Source organism: Numenius arquata, chromosome 26, assembly GCF_964106895.1.
Source record: "Numenius arquata chromosome 26, bNumArq3.hap1.1, whole genome shotgun sequence".
Lineage (NCBI taxonomy): Eukaryota > Metazoa > Chordata > Aves > Charadriiformes > Scolopacidae > Numenius > Numenius arquata.
In genome coordinates, this window is record NC_133601.1 from 134,210 (window position 1) to 159,312 (window position 25,103).

Consider the following 25,103-nt stretch of genomic DNA (forward strand, 5'->3'; position numbering starts at 1 on the left):
AGGCGGGGGCCGTTAGGGCCGGGCCCGCTCACCGCTTTCCCCCCTCGCGCACCTCGAGCGGGTGTTACAGCTTCCCGCGGGCCGCCGAGACCGGAGTTGGCTCCGTCCGCTCCGCCGCCGTTTCTCGCAGCGGCGAGGGGGCCGGGCGCTGAGGAGCCTTCCCGCAGGCGGGTACGGCGTCCTGCCCGGCGCCCGGGGCCTCAGCCGCGGCCCCGAGGCGGGGCCGGAGCAGCGGTAGGCGTCCGGCGCGCAGGCGCGGCGGGGGCGCGGCGCGGCGCATGCGGCCTTGGGGACGCCGAGACCTCTACCCGCAGGCAGCGCGGCCGGCAGGTAGCGGCGGGCCGTGGCGGGGTGGGCGGCTGCCCCCACCGGGGTCCGCGGCGCTCCCCGGGCAGAGCCGGGTCTAGGCGGGCGTCCCTCGAGTCACCTTGCCGCGGGCGGCGCTGGGCCAGAGCCCCGAGGGAAGGCCGGGCGCTCGCTCCGCCCGACGCTTCGGCGTCCTCGGGCCCGGCGCGGCCGCGGGATGCTGAGGCGATGGCTCCGGGGCGCGGGCCGGCTCTCGCTCGGCGGACGGCCGTCTTGGCAGCGCTTCGGTTCCTCGGCCGGGGGGCACGAACGGCTGGGGTCGGCAGCGATCGAGTGCTCCCGCGGCGCCGGCGTTTGGCTGGGGACGGGGGGGCGGGGGTCCGGCGGGGCCGCGGTCCGTTACCCGTTGCGTAACGCGCGTCAGTAACGGCGGGGGAGGAGGGCACCGCGCCTGTGCCCGCCCCACCGGGAGCGTGACACGGGCCTGGGCCTCGGTGGGAACGGAGGGGGCGTCTGCAGCGTGGTGCTTCTCGGTTTTCTTTCCTGTGTATGATTTTTGTCCGCTCCCCCCCGCCCTCCTCCGGTTACTCACGGGGCGGCGCGGCTATTCCTGCGATTATTTCTTCTTTGACATTTCCAATGCGGTGTGATTTTTCCGCAGTCTGCACGCAGGCGGTGGCTCACTGCGCGTTGTAGAGCTGCCCCCAACCTACTCCTTGATATATTTTCTCCAGTGTTTGTTGTGCTCGTGTAATTGCTGTAGGAGGGAAAATCAAAGCACAACATTAAGGAAGCTTTGTTTAAAATCAAGGTGCTCAAAATGAGTACTGTGGCTTAGCTCTAGATCTCTGGCTTATTGTTTCGTTTCCCGCTTTACATTGCGTTTTGTTGGCTGTTGTCGCAGCTGGTTGGAGACCAAGTCACATTTAGTATTATTAGCTGTGGGACTGTGAGCTCAGGTCCTGTCAGCGGTTCCAGCTTGCAAGTAGAGCCGCTTGTTATTAGTGAAGAATGAGCTAAGCTAAAGAATCTTTTTAAATAGAATACTGTTTAAATACTCGCATCGTATTTAAACATACATTAAAACATGTAGAATACAGAAAATACAGCTGTATAGTGTGAAGAGAAGAGACGTGTTAGGAGAATGAACAGGTTCACGATATTCAAGATGTCACAACTGACAGCCTTATGAAAATGAGGTATAAACAGAACAGGGTCAGCCAAAAATGGGAGATACGGGCTGAGGAGGTGCTGAACAGGGTGGTAAAGCCCTCCTTTACTTGAAGCGTTCCAGTGGAGCTGGTGAGGAGAGCCTCAGGACGACTTAGTGGTCAACTCTGTTGTTGTCTTTCTAAAGCCCATGCCCTTCTGCGCAGGGAGGTAGAGAGATCTGAGAGGCAACGGGCAAAGCAGGGGGGAGGTGGGGCTGTGGAATGTTTTCAGAAACTCGGGGAGGGCGGGGAGGTGTCTAAGCTCTTGATTTTGTTCCGTACAACATCATGCAATTTGGAAGTTAGAGAAGACTGATGTCTTCTAAACTCTGGATAGGTCACTCTCAACTCCCCAAATGTGTTGCGGCTCACTGCCAATCATTGTAAAACTTCTAATTGAAAATAGGTTATGTGGCTTGGAGGCCAGCCACAAATCCGTATGATTATGGAGTGTTCCTGTCGTGTTTTCAACAGCTGGACAGTTCTGAGAGCCAGCTGTGACTGAAGAGCATTTTTTTTTAAAAATCTGTTTGCGTGTTGTATGAATTCGTATGCAGGGAGTTATCTTCCCTATTGGTTTTTGCTGGCAAAAGAACATTTGAGGCTTAAGAGCATGTTAGGTAGTTACTGTATATTTAGGGTTATCGCTATGTTAAAATATCCAAGCATCAGCCTTGCTCCAAAAACTTGAGCTTTTGAAGTCAGCAAGTTGAACTATTTTGACAAACCTATTAAAACAAACCCCAAACCCAACCAACCAAGAAACAACCCCAAGCAAAACAAAAAAAAACCCAAAAAAACAAACCCCAAATTTAAAGCATGAGTTGACACTTCTAATTTGAGAGGTTTGTGTGGAAAAAACAGTGTTTTAAAAGAAGGATGCGCTCTGTTCCATGGCTGTGTTACGAAAATAATTGTAATAATTTAAACTGTGCTGTCATAAAAGTGCACATTCTGTATCTCTTTTGTCAATTTAATAATTCACTGATTGTAATTTTCCCTCCATGTTTGACAGGTAAAAAGGCCTTTTACATAGTAATTCTGAGAAGTACCTGTTTTATGTACTAATCTTCAGATAAGGAGCCTGCAGTCATGTCCTGCTTTTTTAGATCCTCTAAACCTACAGGTATCGTAGAATATCTCAAGTTGGAAGGGACCCGTAAGGGTCATGGAGTCCCTGTATTGATAGATACGTAGTGCAGGTTAGTTACTAAATCGCTGAACACAAGAGTGTTTGTCTGTTATGGGATGTAAATTGCTCGAGTGCTTAATTTTAGGAAATGGCTAATTATCTGAAAACAGGAATTAATTGCTTAATACAGATACTGTTGCATTTGTGACAGAGGGACCGAGTACGTCAGTAAGCAACTAAAATGGTGGAAGAGAAGGGATGACTTTAGGAATTTTTATGTGGTTTTGCTTGCATTATTACTTTTTAGATTAGTCTTCCAGTGTGGTATAACTAAGAAATGGGGGATCAGGGTTTCTGGTGTCGGGTGTTGCAGAGAAGAATGTCAACAAATGCATCAGCTGTGGGAAGGATTAGGGGCAAAGGGCTACGCTTAAAATCAAACAAAAGCATCATCTTTGATAGCTTTTCTTTTCTGGAGCAGGTGTGACTTTACATTTATGCAAACTTATTCTAAAAGGGGAAGACTAATTTTCCATTGGGGAAGAGTTTTCCTACTTCTTTTAATGTGGACTTTCTGATGCAAAATGCCTAAATTGTGGTAACTAACACTAAATAGTTACCTCTTACAGTCACGTGAGCTGTAATATTACATGCCTGCCCTTTTGAGTTTTGTCCTCCTAAGCGGATGTAACAGTTACCTGTATTAGAAAATGTAGTTGAATGTAATACTGTTCCTGGGGTTCAGTGATTCCACATAGTGGATCAGCTTTCATAACTTGTTTGAACTGAAGATTGTTTGTTTCTGACAAAGCAACAACGATACAAGGATGACTTTCATGAATGTTCTTCAAAGGTCTTGCAGTTCTGTATTGCTGAAGTATGCGGAGGGTACTGGTCATAGACACTTATAAATGATTTAGATAGTTTAGATTTTATGCTTTTAAACCTAAGATTCTTACAGCTTCCAATATGTTTCAGACCCAATGGCTGTCCCACCATCATACAGTGACTTGGGAAAGTCTGCCAGGGACATATTCAACAAGGGATATGGTAAGTAACGTGATGGTGGTTTGATAACCTTTCATATTTTTTCTAAGGCATCTTGAAAATGACAATAAAAACATTAGTACCCCGGAGATCCCCTAAATACCTTGTGGTAGGTATTCAGCACAGGCCTGGAGCATCCAGGCCCTTCTGAATTTGAACTTTACAAATGTATCATGAAAATGCTGCAGTAGGTAAAGAGTTAGAGGGGAAAGTTACCAGTTTGACCTTAAGATGCACTCCAGAACAGTCTCTGAAGAATACTTCGTTTTTTAACCTTGCAATTTTTGTATTTAGAGGCATTAAATCAGTCCAACTCACGTAGATTGACATAGACCATATGTGGCACAAACAGGTTCCTGAGGTAGAATGATCTTTATGTTAATCAGAGTAGCCTATTGTCATAGCTATAACATAAGTCATTTCACAGTATTTGCATTCCTCTTCAAAGAATTTAAATGGAGAAATTCTGATATTAGTCCCTTTTCCTGGAGCAATACTAAATGTGTTGACGTTTTTTATCTGGTTTTGTGAGTGCATGATACAGATTGCATCTGTATCCCACATCCATATGCTACATAAAATTAAAAAGCACTCTGGTCTGGTCTCTGCCACCCTGGATTTCAGGCTTTGCTAAAATTCAGCTCAGGTTCTCGGCTTTAGCGTCAGTTGTTTCAGGCTTTTCTACTCTCTGCAAGGGCTGGGTATTTTCCTGCCCAAACCATGACAAAGAGGAAGAAAGCAATAGTATCTCTGTATACGGCACTGGTTGAAGTAAGTTGAAACATATTTTTCTTGGAGAAGGGGAAAAGAAAAATTCCTGCCCTGCAATCAGAAATACAAAAGTAAATTGAGTAAATCGGAAGAAATGGTAACTGTATTGATTGGTCCCAGGCTGCAGGTAGCTGCAGAAGGGGGAGATACTTGACGATGAGTGACTGTAATCGCTATAAATTATGATGCCACCCACTTTGAATTGGCAAAATTCCTTCAATTGTTCCTCAGCAAGATCAACATCTGCTGAAATATGAAAACGGGACTGTTTCAAGTCAGTTTAGTCTACCTGCTGTTCTTTGAGTGTGTTGGCAATAAACCTTGCTTGTCTATTGCGGTGAAGCAGATGTCTCGTACTCTTCTATTTTCAGGATTTGGAATGGTCAAGTTAGAGGTGAAGACCAAGTCTTCCAGTGGGGTGGTAAGTACTGTGAGCTTCCAACATCACCAGCGCTGCACTTCCCAAAGTGGTTGTTGGTGGGAACTTGTTAGCGGGTGTTGCTTCTCTCTTTCAGTTCTCATTTTAAAACCTGTAGCTGAGTGAGGTATTGCAATAATGGTGTGTGGAACTGACACAGCGGTACTTCTTTTCCTGCGGCGTGCAAGAATTTTCACGCATTTTGTTGTGGACGTGTGGCTTTCTTCCCTGTTCCCATGGTCACATCCCAAGCATAAAAGAGTTTCTTCACCCTAAATAGCTCTCATTTCTGTTTATGAGTGCAATTGAGTTTCTCTGCTGTTGTTGGTTTTTATAGAATTTTGGGTCCAGACTGACTTTTTATCCAAAAGGCCAAGGGGCACATAAGAACCACAGTTTAACTTAACTTTGTTTTCACTCATGTCCACTGTGCTTATAATGCCAGACTTAATTAAAACAAAATAGTCCTCCTGCAGTACCCTTTATGTAGAATTTGAGAGCATTTTATAGACATCAATTAAGCTTCAGCACTTCAGGTAACTAGAAAATACTACGTTCCCCCCACTTTAATGACGGAGAAGTGGAGCTTCCTTATGATTTCACAGGTGGGCTGGCAAAACCAGGAATGGATTTCATGATTTTGGTCTTTAACCGCAGGCATATATTGTTTACTAGATAAGCTTATTCTTACGCCGAGTCTCAGTTCTGTGTCTGCTACCACTTGATGCTATTCTCGTTGATAAGCTGTGCTGCTCTTCAGCCTGCTTCATAACTAAATTTGCCTTAGCTCCCTCCTTCTCTTGCATTCTTATCGCGTGTAAGTAATTCCTTTTGTATTACTGTATTCTGTCTCAGTGGAGCTTTTGATGGATTATTCGCAGCGTGCACCAGGAACGCGTAGGCACGAGGAACCATGTGGTCTCTATATGCTATGGCTGCTACCAGTTCTTTACAGCTCATGATATGCATAGTTTTCCTGGCTAGAAGTTTTGATACTCAGATAATATGCTAATGGTTAATTATGCTGTCTTCTGAATGTGATGGAACATGAACAACTGTATTAAGTTCTAAAATGCGCTTTTCCTTTTCCATGCAACTTCTGTGTTGGATATTTATCCAGCTGGTAAGAATAGCGATTGTTTTGGCATGTTGGCTCTTTATTGCTTTGTCTTACAAGGTTTTCTGTGGTGCATCCTGTCATTCATAAACTGTTCCATTGTTTTTAGTCATGTTATCATCCACGTCATGAAGTTTGACTGTGTCCATAGCTCTTAATCTGCTGTATGATCCATGTATGTAAAGCCATTTGCAATCTTTGTCCAACGATCCACAATAAGAACACTGTAAAAACAGCAGGAGGGAAAACAAGATAAGTACAGTATTGCTACCGTTGTCTGTTGCTTTAGGTTTTGTGCTTGTTAGTGTTTCTAATGAGCATTCTGCTGCAACAGAATGGGGTTTTGGCGATGGAGATGAGGTTAGAAACAAAGCTTGAGATCTGATTCATATTTAGATACTAATAGTGCTTCTCATTATAATACAGAAACGTTTTGGGTGTTTTTCCTGTGGACTTAGAAAACAGCAGTGGTAGAGTCTATTGGTTATAATTGTCTCATAGATTGCAAGTGGTTTGGCCTAGTAACTGCATGGCATTGCTGAGGATGGGTAGCCACCATCAGCTGGGTCAGTGAGAAGCTGAACTTTACTGGTGGTTCAGAGTGCAGTGTGACATGGAGCCAGAATGAGTTTGATTTTCACTTACAAAAAATTCAATAAATGCTTCTACACAAGATGGTTTGATGAGACGCCTCTGGTTTAGACAGTTAAAGATTGACGGCAGCAGATGCTGACTCTGTGCCTTCTGCTTCCAGAAGCAGATCCAGTTCTCATCAAGGCAAAATCCTTTGGCTTTTGATCATATGACAGCGTGGTTTGTTTTTTTTTCCTTTGGCTGTGAGAAAAGTGTTTTACAGTCTTTCCTCTGCTTGGTCTGAGAAACAAATTAAGCCTCTTTAATCAGTTACCTGCCCTCAGGTCAGAAGAAAGTTACTTCTGAATTCTGATGTGGGTTTGAGATGTCTTTATACCGAATTTGTGGAAGGGACACTAGAGCAGTGTGTAGCAATTATGTCTTCAGGTATAGTCTAGCACATTATGACCTGCATCCCCTATATTTGTTAGCTGGATGGATGTGTTATAAAACTGCTGTGCTGTTGTAGTAGTGCATTAGCTTGAGTAAATGCCTTCCCCACCCCCTGGTGTGTAAGGAATGTTACCTGCAATGTACCTGTCCCTGGCACTTCAGAACCATTTAAAGACAGTGTTTGTACACTCTGCAAAGTCCAGAATTATGAAAGTAACGAATGCAGCATTCAGGATATACTGTCCTGGAATGAGACGGATCTGGAAAGTCAGGGTTCCAAAGCTTGGATGTGTTGGCAGTGGATACTGCCATCTGTTAAGCACTGTATCTTTCAATATTTAAACTTCAAAAGAGGCTTAACTTGGAAATGTAATGGCAGATTAATTGTCTTCCCTCAAGGAAAATATTTGAGAGGTGAATGTAATTAAATATCGGAGTGCTGAAACTCGTATTGTGCTCTTGACAGGAATTCACTGCAACTGGTTCTTCCAACACAGACACGGGCAAGGCTTCAGGCAGTCTAGAGACCAAATACAAGATCAAAGACTATGGGCTTACATTCACTCAGAAGTGGAACACAGACAACACACTGGGAACAGAAGTTTCTGTGGAGGATCAGGTAAGAGGAAGAAGATACTCTGAAAATGCCCCACCCCCAAAATTCATGATGCTTCATTATCCATTCCAAATAGGAGACTTTGTTTAAAGATGTAGAACTGTCACTGCTGCAGTCGTGCAGGGAAAACAAAAGAGGGGTCTCATAGTTTTAAATGCTCTAATACATAAGGACTTAAGTTTGGCTGCGTTGAGACTGCGTATATTTTGTAAGGTTGAAGAGAAATATTAGTGTGTGCAGCCTGGCACTGCTTACACAAAGGGTTGCTAGCATACAGCACTCTCAAAACACGCTGTTCTTTTTCAAAGTAATAGCTTTACGTTTTTCACTTAATGCCTGAAGCGTAGGGTAACGCTGCCAAAGGCAGTAGAAATTCTGTGGTGCCCTCTGCCGTGTCTGGCCATCAACCTTTGTAGTTAGGGTTTTGCACTTTTACCCGTGCTTTAAAGTGTCCAGCTCAAAAAAAAAAAAACGGGTGGGAAAGCTAAGGCAGGTACACGGTTTGGCCTGTGAAGTAGTACTGTGTCTTAAAAGAACACCGGTAGATTCTGAGATTCTTGAGCTACCATATGGATTGTTGGAACTATAGGGAATAAGCAAACATGAACTAAACAGTTTTCTTCCTTTAACACAGTTTCTCAATTTTCTGGTCAACGCTAGACTTGAAATCTCCCTGTAATAACGTATCTACAAAGCGTGTGCTGTTACAGGGCCTCGTTGTGGGGCGAAAAAGTCCAACTTTTAATCCCTCATCATACAGCATCTTATTTTGTTGTGAAGCACGTGGGAGACACGATGGTCATGTTTTGTCTTCTCTTTAGACAGGAAGTAGAGCTATGGTAGTTTCAGCAGATGTCTCTGTTTTTCTTTGCAGTTGGCTGAAGGATTGAAGGTGGCTCTTGACACCTCATTTGTACCAAACACGGGGTAAATATTTTCTGTTGCCTTTTTCTAAGGAGTGCTTGAATTTCCCATAACTTTTAATTAGAAATGCTTATTCTGGTCATTGTGTAAAAGCTCAAAATTTATTGTAAAATATTCTGCAGGCTCTGTGGAATATTTTTAAGGCAATGGATAATGCTGGGCTCAGAAGGATGAGGTCTGCTAACAATGATTCTTTAGCTTTCTGGCCATTGGCAAATGTGTTATATTGCAGTAGGTATTATATTTTTGTAACTCTTCCCTTAAACAGCTTAGTCTTTCGTGGACCACTTAAGTTGTACCGTCTTTGTGATGGTGTTGACAGTCCTACCGCTGTCAACTCAGTGCCTTAAGAGCACAAAGCAGAATATTTTTTTTCATGATGTTTTTTGGACAGATGTCTATGTACAACTGAATGAGGAGGTAGAACCATATAGTTATTACGATAGGCAGTAGAATAGCACTTTTTCATCTTTCTCAATTATCATGTATTTATTTTTGGTAGGCGGTAGAGCAAAGGAGGGGTGTTTATGTCTGGATAATGCACAAAGATTGAGACTGCTTTGTAAACAATTACTGGTATTTATTTATTGGTGGGGAGAGCCTATCAAAAAAATCAAGCAGTGTTTTCAAACTCTGGATGTAAGGAATTAGAAGAGACCCTGGGCCTGAGTATGAGTGACAGGTAGCATGGTGTTCTGCTGTGTCTTCAGTGGGACAGGATTAAGGAAGTGATAAAATTTTGCTCGGTTACGTTAAGTTTGAATTGATAGCAAAATGAGGCTTCTCCAGGGGACAGAAAAAGGCTGAGTATGTGGATGATGTGTGGAGGAGGAGGAAGTTTTTGTTTTTGGTAGAGGAGACTGGCATCCAGCAGTGAAGAAGGAATGAAAGCAAGCACTGCACAGGAAGGAACAGTGGAGAAAACGGAGCAGGCAAAAAGTCCCTGAGCGATGGAAAGGACACCTATTGTTGCAGGATGTCATGAATGCTCCTGAAAGAAACTGATGATGCCATAACGCAGTGCACTCTCTTGTGGAAAACAAAATTTGAAGCCTGCTGTTTTTAAGAGCATTAAGCAGAAATGCTTTTGTCTTTTTTGCTTCTTGAGGATTTTAAGGAATTTGAGAAGGTGGAGGGATAAGTGGCACCATGTAAAGATACGTAATACCCATATTGCCCTTATCCCATGCCCTCTTCAGCAGCTGTTAAGTTTTGAGTAGGCATTACAGTCATTTAATTAACTGGCTTTAAGGGACATACATACTTGTATATTACCAAGGATAAAATGGCATTTTTCTCTCTGCAGGAAGAAGAGTGGAAAGTTGAAGACCTCCTACAAAAGAGAATATGTAAATCTAGGCTGCAACATAGACATTGATCTCTCTGGACCAACCATCTATGGTTGGGCAGTGCTGGGCTATGAAGGCTGGCTCGCTGGCTACCAGATGGCTTTTGATACAGCCAAATCTAAGCTTTCGCAAAATAACTTTGCCTTGGGATATAAAGCACGGGACTTTCAACTGCACACTAACGTGTAAGTATTATCTGAGCCTAGAAAAACATTATCAGAGGAGCCAAACTAAATTAATAGCATTCACGGAGTTGGGTGAAAGGTGGGTGGATGGAAGGGGATGCTGATTTGTTTTGAAATAATTTGTATTTGGTGTTTTCATGTTCAGTACAACTAAAACAGGCAACTTTCCAACTCTTGGCTGTCTTTTGAGACCTTGTTTCAGGGTAATTTTGAGGTTTGTGTATATAAGATAGTGGCGTAAAGGCACTTTATAATGTTAATTTGGAATTAAAATCTGTAAGCTTTAACTTCTATTTTGGTGCTAGATAAAAGGGCCTTCATTTAAGCTACGGTGACTGCCCCCCCTCCATTCTCTCCAAACAGAAAGTTTCTGGCTCAGAAAAGGCCGAGCTGGGAGAGATGCATGTTGCATTGAGCTGTCATCACAGCGGAGCTCTAGTCTCGGCATTCAGATGCTGAGTATCTTTGAAGATGGTGTATTTAAAGAACTGCAATGCAATAACTTTGTTTTCAGTCTCATCATTCCCATAACTGACTGAAGTCTCCTTCTGGATTTGTCCCTTTGAGCGTTATTGCAGGCTTGCTGTCTTAAGACAAGCAGGCGAGTTATCTGGGTTGGTTGAGGGTTTTTTGTCAGAACCTCAAACCACAGGTCTCAGCTGTTGGGAAGTCTTGTTCCGTTCTGCAAGCAAAATACGCCTTGGGTAAAAAAACGCGAGCAGGAGTTGGCCAGCTCTGTAGTAGCTGAGCATGGGTCCAGGGAAGTACTGGAGCTCTTGGTTCATTCTAAGAGATAACAATCAAGTGATTGTGGAAAAGGGTTAATCTAAAGAGTTACTGTTTACTAAACAAGGCAAGGCTTAATACACTTGCATCTATTACAAACAGGAATGATGGCACTGAGTTTGGTGGGTCTATTTATCAGAAGGTGAACGATAAGGTTGAGACATCGGTCAATCTTGCATGGACTGCTGGCAGTAACAACACACGTTTTGGTATTGCTGCCAAGTACCAACCGGATGACAAGACTTCCATTGTGGTAAGAATTTTGTTACAAGGACAAGTATTTCAAGCTCCCTTAAATACTGACAATTTGTGGTACGAAGTAGCTGCTTTAAATTGTTACTGAGAAAGCAAGGTAGATGACAAACTGTGGCTTCTGTTGTGGTTCAAATTTAAATTGGGACCTCACAGGTCGTATTTGTGAAACAATGAAGCAAAAAAAAATCTAAAGCACTGTTTTGCCCATGCTGAGTAGCGTGCTTGGAGCCTAAGCAAAACGTGTTTTCAAAAGGTAAAGAGAGGATGCAGGGTCCTCTTAATTCTCTAATTCTTATCTAATGCAGACTGTAAAAATGTACTACAGTCAAAGTATGGAAGTTCAGCTGAGTTTACAGCCTTCTCCTAACAATCGGTTAACCCTTGAAAGTCAGCTGAGGTCTTTAGATAAGTGTTGTTTCTGACACTTGCAAATTCTTGCAGAAATACTAGGGCCAAAAGAAACCAAAATGAGGTTCAGGATACAAAAACATGTCCACGGAGAAGTGACAGTGAATAAAAGTAATTATGTGTACATTCTGACACTAAGAACTGAAGTAGCAAGCATTTGTTGCACCTTATAACAAGAATTAGTTCCAGGACAATTCAGCCAAAATTAAAGATTGGAAATACTATCGTAAACAGCTCAAAACTCACTAATGCAAAAATGAGTTTACACATTCATATATTTATTGCTCATTTTAAAAAAAAAAATCACTACCAAGCAATTTGTGAACAGGGGTCTGTGAACAAGACAGACGTCATTGGCTACTAGGGGACTGTAGTAGCTAGCCCTTTAAAGGACATAAAGAGACATCGCTGGGGGCAGTGAAGGACAGCGTGGCATTTTATGTAGCCATAATGGTCAGAATTTGAGGGAAAGACTAGAACTATTATTTAAGCCTGTTAGAGCTTAAGCTGCAATCGCTTGAGGAGAAAAGGAAGATTGGAATATGTCTCTGCCAGAAGCTAGTCAACAAGTAGCTGGAAGAGTTAATGCACAAGCCACCTTCTCAGGGCACTGGTACAATTCTGGCTGAGCATTTATACACAGCATATAAATACCGTGATTTCTTTTTTTTTTCCTGTAGGCTAAAGTGAATAATGCCAGCCTGATTGGAGTTGGTTACACTCATGCCCTACGACCCGGTAAGTCCAACAGGTAGCAGCAAATAGTACTGCGCTATGGATTATTTTACTGTCATCTCTAGAACAGAGCAGATTAATTTTCTAGGAAATTACACAGGCTCATAGATGGGTGCGAACGTACAGAAGTTCCTATAGCAGCCAAGACACAATGAGTGAGGCTCAACTACTTGAAGGGAGAGCATCGTCCAGGGATATCAGTGTATAAAGGGTCTCGTTACTTGTTTTCATAGGTGTAAAGCTGACCCTCTCGGGCTTGATTGATGGCAAGAATTTCAGTGCTGGAGGCCACAAAGTTGGGCTGGGATTCGAGCTGGAAGCTTAATGCAGCTTTAAGTAAAACAACAGGCGGTGCTCTGGAAGATGAAGGAAAAGTGTACCCAGTGTGTTTCGGCCTTAATCTTACTCTGAAATTTTAAGAAGTGTGAACTTTCTACTCTTCCAAAGAATCATTTTAACCCAACACTGAAGTCCAGAGAGTGCCAGCACATCCAAGGAAGATACTTGAAGGCATGCATGGAAGTTGTGATGTTTGTGCCACATTTCACTTCAGTTTCCTGTACTTTATTCTGTTCCTAAAAACAGACAAAAATCCCACCTCTCCCCATTATTGTGTTCCATCCTGCATGTCCTGTACTTCACAACCTTCTATAAAAGGTGGTCTCTGTGCTGTAGTGAAAACTTGGGTTTACATCAGAATGAAATAAATTGGTCACAGCTGGAACATAATGTGGATGTGTCTTGTCTCTCAAGGAGGTTCAGAAAAGCTATGCCCAATGCAGCAGGTTTTTGGGTTGTTTTTTTTTTTTGGCTGAAACTGTAAGCACGTTTAATAGATAATCTGCAAATGCTTTGTTAAACTGTATGTGCACACTGAAGATTTCCTTCTCTGTGGTGTCTAGGATAACAGCCTTATACCGCTCATGTTTTAGAGACCTGCACAGTAAAAGCAGCTTCATTAAAATGCTATTGAGGGTATCAAAAAGAGCAAACCAGAAGTTTACATGTTTTAGATAATTTCGTTCACATACAGGAAACAAGTATTAGGTAAGTACAACCGTTACATTTAAGGAAAAAAGTGCAAATCAGCAAATTTAAGAAGCTAAGTTAAGTTCACAGTTCAAGTATATTAGGAAGGTGACATCTACCCATGACTGTGCAAGCTGATTGCATGCGTTGTCCATTGTTCATCAGAAAGCCTAAAAGGCACCAAAACAACCACATGTGATGCCTAAGGGAAGATACATCAGGACAGAGAATATCTGCTGTCTTAAGGCACGATTAAGAACTTTTCCCAGGCAGTTAGAACAGGCATTTCCTACTGTATCTTTGTGAAAAAAAAAAGCGTTTGAGAGGTGGATGCTTAAAGCTAGGCCAAGTGCATCACATAAGCAGTAGGTGACAGTAGAAGGAGGCACTTGAACTTCCCTTCTCAGAGGCAGCAGCTTTTCACAGTTGGCTTCCTGAAGCAGCACATCTTCAGAGGCAACTGAAGTGATTTTACATCTGGGTCTGTTCCGGACTGTTTGTTTCTTCTTCCTGAAGCCAGCTCCAATCGAGAGCCTAACAAATAAACAAAACAGCAGCTCAAGTGGGGGAACGGGTGCTTTCTGTCTCCCACTCTCTCCTTGTCCAAAAGAGTAACATCCACATTTCTATTAGCCGTATTATTTATTTGTGGCAAAGTTACACATGTAGAAGTTAGAAACATATCAAATATGTTACCATTAAGCTCTGCTCCTGATCCTTCATTGTGTCATGCATCACATTTTCTAGTTGGCTATAGAGTTTCTGTGATTCCAGCAGTAGCTCCTCACTGAAAGGGATAATTATTACACAATTATTTTCCATGGCAGTTTGTTTAAAGAGATGCTGCTTCTACCTTTAAGAAATATTTCTGGCAGGTATGCTGCAGAGCACTGAAGAATATTAACGTATACCACTCAGCTCATAAGCTAGGAATTAATTTTGCAACTGGGAAAGTCGGTAGCACCCCCGGATTTACTGGCTCAGGCGAAAGGAAGCGTGTTGCATGTTGGAGTTAGGTTCCTAATACCTGAAGTCACTGTTGCTGGAGAAAAAGTTGTAGAACAGCCTATAAACTAAAGGACTGAGCAACATACAAATAAACAAACCAAGGTCTGTCATTCCAGCTGGTGACCCAGTTCATTTCAGCCAGCCAGAACTACATATGCTCGGTTTGTAGCACTGCTCAGCTACTATCACCTTACATGACAATGCTCCAGCAATTCCTGTTGGCAGCATACCTCAAGTGAGCCCAACCCTTCCAGATAACACAAACCCTTTGCTATCGAGGCAGGGGAAAGTGAAGCCGCACATTATTCCCCATTTTTCATAAGGAAGATTCACAACCCCCAAGAAAGTCCAGCTACTAGGTAGAAAAGACTGCTGGCAACGGAAGCTGAACACGAAGCGTAAAATGTGAGAAAGCCTGTGCGTCATTATTTCACAAAGCAGGAGCCCCAGTTTTGTAGCATCAGCAGCTACAGAACTCCAGACTTTGCCTCACCTTTTTCTGACAGATTCTGATAAATTGTACGTTCCAGAAGGGACCTGCAGGAGCAGCTGACCAGGGCTACCGAGACGTGATGTGTTCATGCTCTCTGGGCTGCCAGTAACAGGACCGCGTACTTTACTCTGAAGAAAAAAACCAGAAGATTCAGATTGCAGTTATACTCCTGGCTGCTGGAAATTAGCGGAAATGAGGCAGCCTGGAACTTTGCTTTAATACTAATTCAAAATAACAGAGAAAAGAACCATAGGACATACTAAATTTAGTAATTATTATTTCAGTAACCTGTGCTACAAACCATACTTCCAGGTTAAACTGAAGTTTTTTTACTTACACAAGCGATTTTCAGCAGGTTCCACAGTTCTTTCTGTCGTTTCTCCTGAAGCCTAACAACTGTTTCCTCATCTTCATTCATCAGATTCATCACTTTCTCCACTCTGGGGAACAATTCCAGTGCCTTCTGCTTGCAAACTACAGTTTTACTATTAAAAAAAATAATCAGATCACACATAGGCAACTGCAGTAGGGGAGCATTTCTGAAGCTTCTCATTTCCCGTAACGCTCTGAGATCTCATTAGCTGCATGTGCTGATTTTTAAACCTCCAGAGCAAAATGTTTTGCTGAAAGAGAAAATGCTTTCTCTCAACCCTGCAATAAAAGCTGATTCTACAAAGCTCACCTGAGCTGAGCATAAATGACTCGGACTTTTTTTTCAAAGGTCTGGATTGCCTGTAGGAGCAGTCGTACTATTTCTTGGCTGTCACCGCTTGTCCTCTGATCTGGAATGAGAGTCACAGTATTACACAGAAAGGCAGAATTACAGGACAGAGTGAGATTTTTAGTGGCTTGTTTCTTCTACTTCTTCAATCCTGAAATATCCAAAGTTCAGGGCATGCAAGTTTGAGTGGGATGAATTGCATTGGTTTATAGACACCTTCTTCAAAATGATGAGAGCTGGAAAGCAGTGGTGGTAGGATGGGTCTCGGGGCTGTACAGCTGCTCAAAGGAGCAGCTCTGTCTTTCATCCTTCCTACACAGAAGCAGCAGCATATGCTTGCAGCAACAGCCCACTCTGAGAAAAGCTCCGGGGGAGTTTCAAGAAGAGCTCAGAAGGCACCAAGAAAGCAATGCTCGCCTAGTTTAAAATTGACTCCCTGAGTCCCCTCTCAAAAAAGGACAAGTCCAGTAGAGTCCGTGTACAGCTAGAGTATGGGCAGGCCTAGAATGCAGAGAAAGTTCTCTCAGTGCTCATTATTGCATCTCCGAAGTTACTATCCACACAAAGCAGGCTTGAGCTAAAATGTCTTTTACCTCTTGGCTTCTCTCTCAATCTCCGATACAGCTCTCTGGCTTGTTCTTCTCTAGAAGACAAAGGAACAGAACATAAAAGACTCCTCTAGAACCTAAATTACGAACAAGTAGTTCAAGAACGCAAGTCTTTTATATACCAGTCTGCCATTTCAGACTGATTGACAGGTAAGGAGTCAAAAACTGTCTTTCAGTGTCAAAGTCCTCCTGGTCCCCCATAATTTGAGCTGAAGAGATAGCACTGTCATTGTCCTGCAGTAAGAATAAGCTTAGCTAGCAATACTGCAACTGAAGTTCAAGGTAGTTCAACTCACAAATCCTCCAGTGTTCCTCCTTGTTTACGACCTAGTGGGCTTCTCTGCAAGTCCACAATGTCTGTCTGCAGGGCCATCATCCTCTTCACTAGCTGATCCACATCATCTTCCTGAAAGCAGGGCAGAACATAAGCAATGGGGCGGTTTCATACTAAGAGACACTACCACTCACACTGGTTCTTCCTTTCTCATTTGCGTTTCTAAACACTCGCATCAACAGGATGCAAACAGCAGCCTTGGACAAAGACAAATGAGAACATAAGTAATTTCAATTCAAGGAAATTAGCTTGGTGCTCTGGGATAAAACAACTTCCAAGAATTTTTTGATAAAAAAAAATGACATGCCACAAAAAGCCATTAAAGTGCCAGATTTTGTAGTAAATTTACTGCTAGTTCCCAGGCCATCATGCTTCCTTTTCCTTGGCTATTCCAGATCTCTTCTCCCATCCTATCCATCACCGCTTTTCCCCTTTTCCCTCAGCACACCACCACATCCACTCCTGGCACCCCAAATTCTGCTTTTCACTTGGACTCATTCATATGGAGAAGCTGTCACTTGTTAGACAACCATTCTGCCCTCTGCCCCTCCTAACAGAGGAGAGCCAAGTGTTGGAAAAGAATAAGGTATTGACTAGTGACCTTTCACTTCTCATCTGGGAGCAACAGTCCTTCACCCTCCTTACTGGGGTTACTGCCTCGTGTCAAAAGGCCAAATGCCTTCCTGGGAGCAGGTGCGGAATGTGCACCACGAATGCGAAATTGTTGCCTTTTCAAAATTCAAGACTGATGCTTAAAATGCTTGTGTTCAGTCACCTAACCGTTCACTTTCCCATTCAGTTTAACCTATGTTCCATATCCTCTTTTCAGCTATCCTGGCTCCAGGATTGGGCTAGCAGGACATCTGAGTGTAACCACTGCAAAATCTCCTCTCGCATTCCCCAAGATCTCCCTTTTCCCCCTAAGCCTTACACACGCGGTAAGCGTCATGAAGTCCTGGCAATGGACAAAAACGGTGCCACCCAAACCAAGGCAATGTGACATCTGGAATCAGCCTAGACACAAAAAGCTGCTATTTAAGGCAGGACAATGCAGAAAAAAAAAAAAGGGGGGGGGGGAAGAAAGGAAAGAAAAACAAGCCTCTTTTTCTTCAGGATAAGCAGTTAGATTTAGAACATACCCGCCCACAAAGTTCCACAGCTTGCTCCATCTCTTTCCAGGCAAACAGCAGCTTCTCAGAAGCTACAGGAATTAAAGAAGAGTGATTGCTTTTCTCAGGTTCATACGGGAAAAGGTAGATACTTTGTGGGAATAAGAGGCATAAAAAGATCTCAGTTTGCCAGATGCTATACTCACTAATTCCAAATTCAATCTGCTCTTTATACTTTTCCAGATCAATTTGGATACTTGTTTTAAAGAAGTCCAGCTTTGCTTTCAGCTGCTGGGAAAGGGAGGCCATAGAATTCTTCATCTTTGAGAGGGTACTATTGTAACGCAATAGATTCATCCTGCACGAACAAGAAAAAGGTCCTATTAGCCTCACAACTAAAAATGCAGACTTCCACTTTTATCAAAAGTAGATACTTCAGAGTGTAGCAGTGAGCACAAAAGCAGTTGTGTTAGAGGATGGAACACTCAGCTTTTCATTAATCGTTAATGGCTCCACTCATGGGCTTCCCCATTCCAACAGGGTCCCATTCCTGTCCTTTCCCTTAGCAAAGGCAGAAATAAGTATTCCAGAGAAACCGCCACCGTACATGGCTGCTCGCTGCCCCTGCTGAAGCCGGTTACAGTCCTCTTTCAGCATCCGGATTGTGTGCCAGATCTGACCCCACACTTTCCGCAACTGGAAAAAGTGGAGATTCCTCTTTGGATCCTGAACTGGAAAAAGAGGGGAGGGGGGAAGGGAGGGAGGGAAACATACGTATCAGCGTGAAGCCTAAAAAGTGTTATCACATGACAAACCAGACCAAAGCATCACTCCTTTGAGGGGCACATTACCTCTTGCAAAGCCTATAGTTGGCTAACCCCTATGCAGCTTCCCCAGTATATCAAAATGAAACACTTCCTTTCCTCAGTTATTTTGTCAAATTGAATGAATGCTACACCAGTCTGTTTTATTGCTTCTTCAGCCCCAATATGCCAAAGCTCTCTATACTCTTTGGACAGAACACAGGCAGCCCTCTCAACACAGACAACCTCTCACATTCATGCTAGAGAATGTCCTTACGGATGCAGTCAACACTTTCTGGATGAGGACGCAAGGCAACCTGAGCCTCGTAGGCAACTTTCTGGTTATCGAAGAGGAAGAGAAGGTCTGCGTCTGCAGCTGTAGTATCATTCCCCTGCAGAAGACAAAAAGACCCAACTAGGTTCTCTCAGATAGAGCAAGCCTCGGTAACACCATACACAGAATGTTCCTCCTCAGCCAAAGACTGAATGCCAAAGGCAAGAGGGTGCCTGTTCTGCAAGGGCTGTAGGTCTGTGTGGTCACTATGGCAAAAGACTGCCAGAACAGCAGGGAGCACTCAGTGAGAGCGGTGCCTGCTGGTTCACTCAGCAGCAAAGAAGGGAGTATCCAGGCTCACCTTGCTGTCAGCTATATGTTTAGTGGCCAACTTCTGAGAAAACAATGCAAGTCCAGCTTCTTGCAGAAGCTCCTGGTCCTGTTCTGGAATTCCCGTATCTGCCTGGATCCTGGCCTTCACCGTCTGCAGAGTGTCCTCCTCTGTCACGGGGTAGGTGTGTACCGTTCCAGTAACCATGTTCAAAACATGAAGCAACTACAAGAGTAATGGGACATGAGAAGGGCTGAATATACATTGGTCATGTTTGAGCAGAGATACCGGAACTGAGACACTGGCCACCGACAAACTGTTCAAAGCGCTTGCAGGGCTCAAGAAGTCACTTCGCAGCTACTTCATAACGTTATGCCAAAGTCCTTGTCTTCCCTCAATTGGAAACAAGGCCACATAGCAATTAAACAGCTTCAGCCATAGAATCCTCTACCAGCATATGAAACCAGGCACACACAGAAGCTGTTTGCTACTCCCAACAAGCTCAGGTAGTATTTGACCTCAAATAAGCATGAGGAAAGCACCTGTCATTGTCAGAAGACAGATAAATGAGATTCTGTGCTGCTCCTCCTAGGTCAATGATTCAAGTCTCTTCTCTCATGGGCTATAAACAACTGCTCTCTGGAAAACTTTTCAGGGTATAGACCCATCGCTCACCTTCAAGTTCAAAATGTCATCTAAAGCTTTGAAACACCCATTGGGTCCATAAGTAGGATCTGTACCCCTCTGCCGTGGGTGCCACATTAACATGAGCTGCAGCCATTTCTCCAGTCTCCCAGCCAAAACACTGAAGGACAAAAGCAAGAAAGAGATCAGAAGAGGTAAAAGTGCATTTGCAGTCACCATATGGCCTGGTCTCTGCAGGAGGACTGACAAACAACTTCCCCACCCCGAACACAAATGTAGTGTTTAGAAGGCAGAAATGGAGACTCACAGCTACACAACTCTAACAAGGGACCCAAGCATTGTTTGTGTCATGCACTCAATTTATTCACAGATTAACATATTAAGGCATATAATATAAACCTGGTCCTTCTGCAGAAGAAACAGTTTATCCCAGTGTGGCATAGCAGATTTCTAGTCCTCACCTGTTTAGATTGTTCGGGCAGGGTAAACTGCTAGAAAATTTGACTTCTCCAGATAAGTCTTCTGAAACAACAATATCCAGCTCACTCTTCTGTCGCACTTTTGTATGCCTAATGAATTCAAGCAAGTACAATGGTGAAATAACCACCTGCCTTTCCCAGCCTGCATGTTAGTAGGCTCTTAAAGCTATTCTTGATGGATGTAATACAGATGCCGCTTTGGTTCCAGCTACTTGTCCTGCAGGAGTCAGTCCTGACCCCAAAGAGCAAGTATCAGGAATGCTGAACTTGCTCAGGTAGGTCAAACTCCTGTGAAGGGAGTCAGTGTCCACAAGGGCAAGGAACATAGGGATATTGCCCTAAGAATCAAGGGACCACACTTCCGCTTCCTGTCAACAGGACAGTAGCATTGCATGCGCTCTTGTCATCATGTGGCCCCATCTCACTCACCACTGCACTGGCTGCCAGTTGGGCAGGAATGGTCGGAAGCCTGTGATGCACTCAAAGGCCAGCGTGCCGAAGCTCCAGTAATCCACTGTCACCGTATACTTCTGCTGTTCCAGCAGCTCTGGAGCCTGAGACCGTTTACACATACATGAGTCAAAGCTGCCCATCTCTTAACTCTCTCTATCCCTTATGAACTCATTAACATTTGTACAACAGATTAAAGACAGTGCTGAACACTCTGCCTCTCTTGAGCTTTGAGATCCTCTCAGAGTGAACAGCAGAGGTTATTGGCACTCCTGCTTCTTATTTATAACAGACAGAGCTAGCAAACACTGTGAAAACCCAGCGTCACCAAAAAAGCCACCTTTGCTAGCTGCAGCATCCCAAACGCACCCCATAACAGGACAAGTACTTCTTCCCAGCCCAAAGCCTGACAGCGGTTACCCCTATCCCACTGCAAAGTGGGAGCTGCTCTTCCAGCTGAATTCCTTCCTTACCAAGTACTGTAGAGTCCCAACAAAGGACGTGCAGAGGCTACCTTGATCCAACTCCTTAGCATAACCAAGGTCAATGATTTTGTGTATTAACTGAAACACACAACAGAGAATAAGAACGCTGGAAAGAAGTCCTGTTAAAATCACACCATACAGCAGAGAAAGAAAAGGTTCAGCTCTTCAAAGGTATGCAGGAAACGTGTCTATGAAGAGATGGAAGTGGAAATGGGTGGCTCCTGTAGATTCCTAGAACCACTAAGTATGTAAAGTTGTTATTGGCTTGATACACACAGAGCTGGAGACATTACTGCTAGTTGAGATCTTTGGTCAATCGGTGCAGTCTGGTTATTTCCTTAATAGTTGGAAGTCAAAATGTCAGGTGCTACCAGAAGGCTAATACAACCTTTCACCTCAGCAGCACACAGAATACGGTTCGTCTGATACGCAGATCTGAGCTGGCTGTTACCCTGCATTGAGTGCTCTTGCAGAGGGACCACTGTAACTGCATGAAGCACATACATGTTCCTCTTACACTGACTCGTCTGTGCAGGCAGGGACACCTGGTTCCCGCTTACCCTTTGCTCTCCTTGCTGCAGCACAATGTTCTCTGGTTTCAAGTCTCTGTGGATGATCCTGTTCTCATGAAGGTACCTGAGAGCAGAAGCTGAGAGACAGAAAATGCCACTTGTAAGAGTGCAACTAACAGTACCCAGCATGAGCTACGTAAGGATTAATTTCTACCTCATATAAACATAGCTTTTGGGTCAAATCCCATACAAACATACAATGAAACATCAAGTGCAAGAGGAAAAGTCAGTGTCAAACACTTTTGGACACTAACAGTTTTTTCTCTTGGTCTTCCCTCACGCCCTTCCTGTAAAGTGGAGTAACGTTTGCGGGCTTCCAGTCAGCAGGGACCTCCCCAGACCTTTGGTAAATGATCAAGAGGGGTCCTGCCATAACATCCGCCAGCTCCTTCAGTACTCTGGGGTGAATCTCATCAGGCCCCATGGACTTGTGAACACTCAGCTGATCCCTTACAATTTCAGTGTCCACAAATGGAAAATCACTGTTCCTGCACTCGATGTCCTCCAACTCAGGGCACCAGGCAGCCCAAGCTCTATCACTATTATTAAAGACTAAGGCAAAAAAAGCATTGAATGCCTGCACTTTTTCTTCATCCCAATTAGTCAGGAGACCATCTTCAACAAGTATTGGTCCAATGTTTTCTTTAGACCTCCTCTTGCTATTAATGGACTTTAAAAAGCCTTTCTTGTTGTCTGACACAACACTAGCCAGTTTCAACTCTAATTGAGCTTTGGTTTTTCATGTATTCTCCCTGCATTTATGAACCACAGCTCTAATCTTCCTGCAAAGCCTGACTTTGTTTCCAGAGATCATGCAATTTCTTTTTCCTCTTGAGTTCCATGAGGAGTTCCATGTTCAGCCAAGCCACTCGCTTGACTTATGACACACTGGAATTGCCTGCTCCTGTACTTCTAAAAGCCAGTTCTTAAAAACTAACCAGCACTGGCAGACTAAGCTCTCAAAAGCGGATTCCCAAGGTACTCCCCTAAATAGCTCCCTGAATAGTTTGAAGTTTGCTCTCTTGAAGTCCAGGGTAGCAACTCTGCTGTCCTTTTTTCTCATTACATTGAAAATACATTTAAATTTTAAACTCAGCCATTGCATGATCACTGTGGCCAAACAGCCACATCTCCCACAAGTCCTTCTCTATTCACAAACGGCAAGTCTAGCAGCGCATCACTCCTGGCTGAGTACTTGTGACAGGAAGTTATCTCCCACAAACTTCAAGAATTTCCAAGACCTGGTCATCACAGCAGGGAGGGTTTGCAGAGCAAGACAGGAAACAAGCACGCTCTGCAAAGGTGAGTTTAAGATGGAGTCATTAAGGTCACTGCTGCGTATCCTTAGAGTGGATTCGGCACTGAAAGGGCTTCCATAGTTCAGACAACTGAAGGCACTGCTACCGCTTACCAATATCAGATAACAAGATGAGAATAGCTTCTTCCCGCAAGCCACAGCAATTCTCCAGCTGATTCAAGTACTGCAAGAAAACAACACAGAATATAGTCTTTCCCTCTTGTGTACTGAGTGAGGCACACAGTCCCACAAACACTCACGGATACAAGAAGTTGCAGTAACAGCAAGCCAATTTCTAGAAGCACAAAACTCTATGGGATTGTGACCTCTGGTAAGAGCAATTACAGCTTCAGGCCTTGGTCTAACCGCACGGGAGGAGAAAAGCGTGGGTGAAAGAAGTCAGTGTCACCCCCATTCTCTTCCTTCTACTTGCTCCACCTTTCATATCCATTTCCCCTGTGCCTGGCCATATCAGCTCAAATCTCAACTCTAAGCTCTAGGTTTTATGTAACGCAGATTATAGCAAAGGTTAGAAAAACAGTAAGATTAGAATTAACGTGTTATTTTTTCCTATGACAGATCAGAGTTAATCACTTTCAGGAAGGGTACAGCCCACAGATGTGCACTGTCCTATGATGGTCTTAGCCAGACTCACATCCTGTTGCACATCCCTCACATATGCCTTCACCCTCTACATGCAAACTCCTCACAGTGTCACTTGCAGCCAAACATCAAAAATTTCAGAAAGTACTTAAGTCTTCAAAAGCTGAACCAAACCACCAAAACCTGTTGGTGCCATGACAAGAATTAGGAAGCATCAGGATATGAAAACACAGGTTTTACATGGTAACTTCAAAAGAAACCCTAGGATCAGCTGAGAAGCTGATCCAGCCCTTGGTCACCACCCCAGGGACCTCACCTTGCGGAGGTCTCCACCTTGGCAATACTCCATAGCCAGCAATGGCAAGTCATTTGGTGCAAGTTTCTGCATCCCTTCGGGGACATCACGGGCAGCCACCACATTGGGATGGTTCAGCCTAAGGAATGGAAATGAGGCAAGTACACATGATAAGCAGAACCAGGGTGACACCTGAAAGATGATTGTTCTGCAACAGCTATGCAGTTTCACGTGCTTGTTGTCATCATGTAAAGTCCTACACGGACATCAATCCTTTTAGAAACTCTAAAGGCCTGAAATTCATCCATGCTTCATGGACCTTACCTCATCCCGACTTTTTGCATTTCACTTACAGTCAGTGCATTCATAGACTCACAGAAATATCGAATGGTTTGGGTTGGAAAGGACCTTAAAGATCATCCAGTTCCAATCCCCTGCCCTGAGCAGGGACACATCCCACCAGACCAGGTTGCATTCCCTCAGCCCACATGGACAAGACCTTCCCAGGTGCTGCTACCAGACCAGGCCTTGCCAAGGTATGACCGAGTCTGCTGCCACCCTCCAGAAAAGACCCAAACTGCGGTCAGACCATGGCATCCTATAAAGCCAACCCAGCACAGATATTAGGCTGGGCAGAGGGGCAGCTACGCCTCAGCACCGTTCCAACGGGCCGGAGGTCTGAGACCCGAGACTGATGAAACACGACACCAGGTTTTCCTCAGCGTGTGCTTCCACGCAGCTGACCCCGCAGCTGACCCCGCGGCGGGCCGGGCGCCCACAGCCTTTCCCGCCATTTCTCTCAGCGCAGCCGTTAGACCCGCGCTCGATGCCGCCCCCGCTGACGCGACCCCGCCCGGCGCCCGCCCTGCCCTGCCCCGCCCCGGCGACACCGGCTACTCGCGGCCCGGCCGGCAGCGCCGGAGCCGGCCGCCGCCCCCCTACCGCTTCATGATCTGGATCTCCAGCGCCCAGCGGTCGCGGTTGCGCGGGCTCAGCTCCTGCCGACATTGCTTGATGGCCACCTGCTCGCCGGTCTCCTGCGGACACAGCACGGGCCGGGCTGAGCGCGGGCCCCGCCGGGCCGGGCCGGGCCGGGCCGCGCCGGGGGGGGGGGCGGCCGCCGCCTACCTTGTTGTGCCAGCGAATGACGTTGCCGAAGCCGCCCGTGCCGAGGCGCTCCTTCATCTCCCAGGGGCCGCAGGTCTGCGCCTGCAGGGCCGGCGGCCGGCTCATGGCGGGGCCGCCGCGCTCCGGCTGCACAGGGCCCCGGCCGCCTCCGCT

The 25,103-nt window shown here is 44.7% G+C and overlaps 2 protein-coding genes across 3 annotated transcripts; one reads left to right on the top strand and one right to left on the bottom strand.

Moving 5' to 3' along the window:
- The first annotated feature begins 269 nt into the window (after positions 1-269).
- On the top strand, positions 270-13,008 carry VDAC3 (voltage dependent anion channel 3). Of its 2 annotated transcripts, XM_074164082.1 has the most exons (10): positions 289-330; positions 2,533-2,643; positions 3,628-3,699; positions 4,839-4,888; positions 7,495-7,647; positions 8,519-8,571; positions 9,875-10,102; positions 10,991-11,141; positions 12,232-12,289; positions 12,520-13,008. In XM_074164082.1, exons 2-10 carry the CDS (start codon positions 2,610-2,612, stop codon positions 12,609-12,611), a joined length of 891 nt encoding a protein of 296 aa, XP_074020183.1. In that variant the 5' UTR covers positions 289-330; positions 2,533-2,609; the 3' UTR covers positions 12,612-13,008. The 2 variants fall into 2 exon arrangements, with proteins under 2 accessions (XP_074020182.1, XP_074020183.1); XM_074164081.1 differs by lacking the exon at positions 2,533-2,643 and having other exon boundaries at positions 270-330.
- IKBKB (inhibitor of nuclear factor kappa B kinase subunit beta) lies at positions 13,007-25,103 on the bottom strand. The gene is made up of 21 exons (XM_074164080.1): positions 24,951-25,103; positions 24,765-24,859; positions 23,844-23,961; positions 23,039-23,108; positions 21,616-21,704; positions 21,044-21,133; positions 20,550-20,674; positions 20,103-20,210; positions 19,672-19,801; positions 19,027-19,221; positions 18,669-18,783; positions 18,196-18,319; positions 17,795-17,946; positions 17,619-17,680; positions 16,442-16,551; positions 16,131-16,180; positions 15,499-15,598; positions 15,154-15,301; positions 14,817-14,944; positions 14,012-14,102; positions 13,007-13,849 (listed from the first exon to the last, which is right to left on the bottom strand). Exons 1-21 carry the CDS (start codon positions 25,053-25,055, stop codon positions 13,787-13,789), a joined length of 2,268 nt encoding a protein of 755 aa, XP_074020181.1. The 5' UTR covers positions 25,056-25,103; the 3' UTR covers positions 13,007-13,786.

Coding starts and splice junctions, on each gene's coding strand:
- VDAC3 (XM_074164081.1), top strand. CDS start 279: ATGCGGCCTTGGGGACGCCGAGACCTCTACCCGCAGGCAGCGCGGCCG. Junction 331..3,627: donor GCAGGCAGCGCGGCCGGCAG/GTAGCGGCGGGC, acceptor AATATGTTTCAG/ACCCAATGGCTGTCCCACCA. Junction 11,142..12,231: donor ATGACAAGACTTCCATTGTG/GTAAGAATTTTG, acceptor TTTTTCCTGTAG/GCTAAAGTGAATAATGCCAG.
- IKBKB (XM_074164080.1), bottom strand. CDS start 25,055: ATGAGCCGGCCGCCGGCCCTGCAGGCGCAGACCTGCGGCCCCTGGGAG. Junction 16,181..16,441: donor GGAGGAACACTGGAGGATTT/GTGAGTTGAACT, acceptor TTTGTCTTCTAG/AGAAGAACAAGCCAGAGAGC. Junction 14,945..15,153: donor ACCTGCTGAAAATCGCTTGT/GTAAGTAAAAAA, acceptor TTTTTTCTTCAG/AGTAAAGTACGCGGTCCTGT.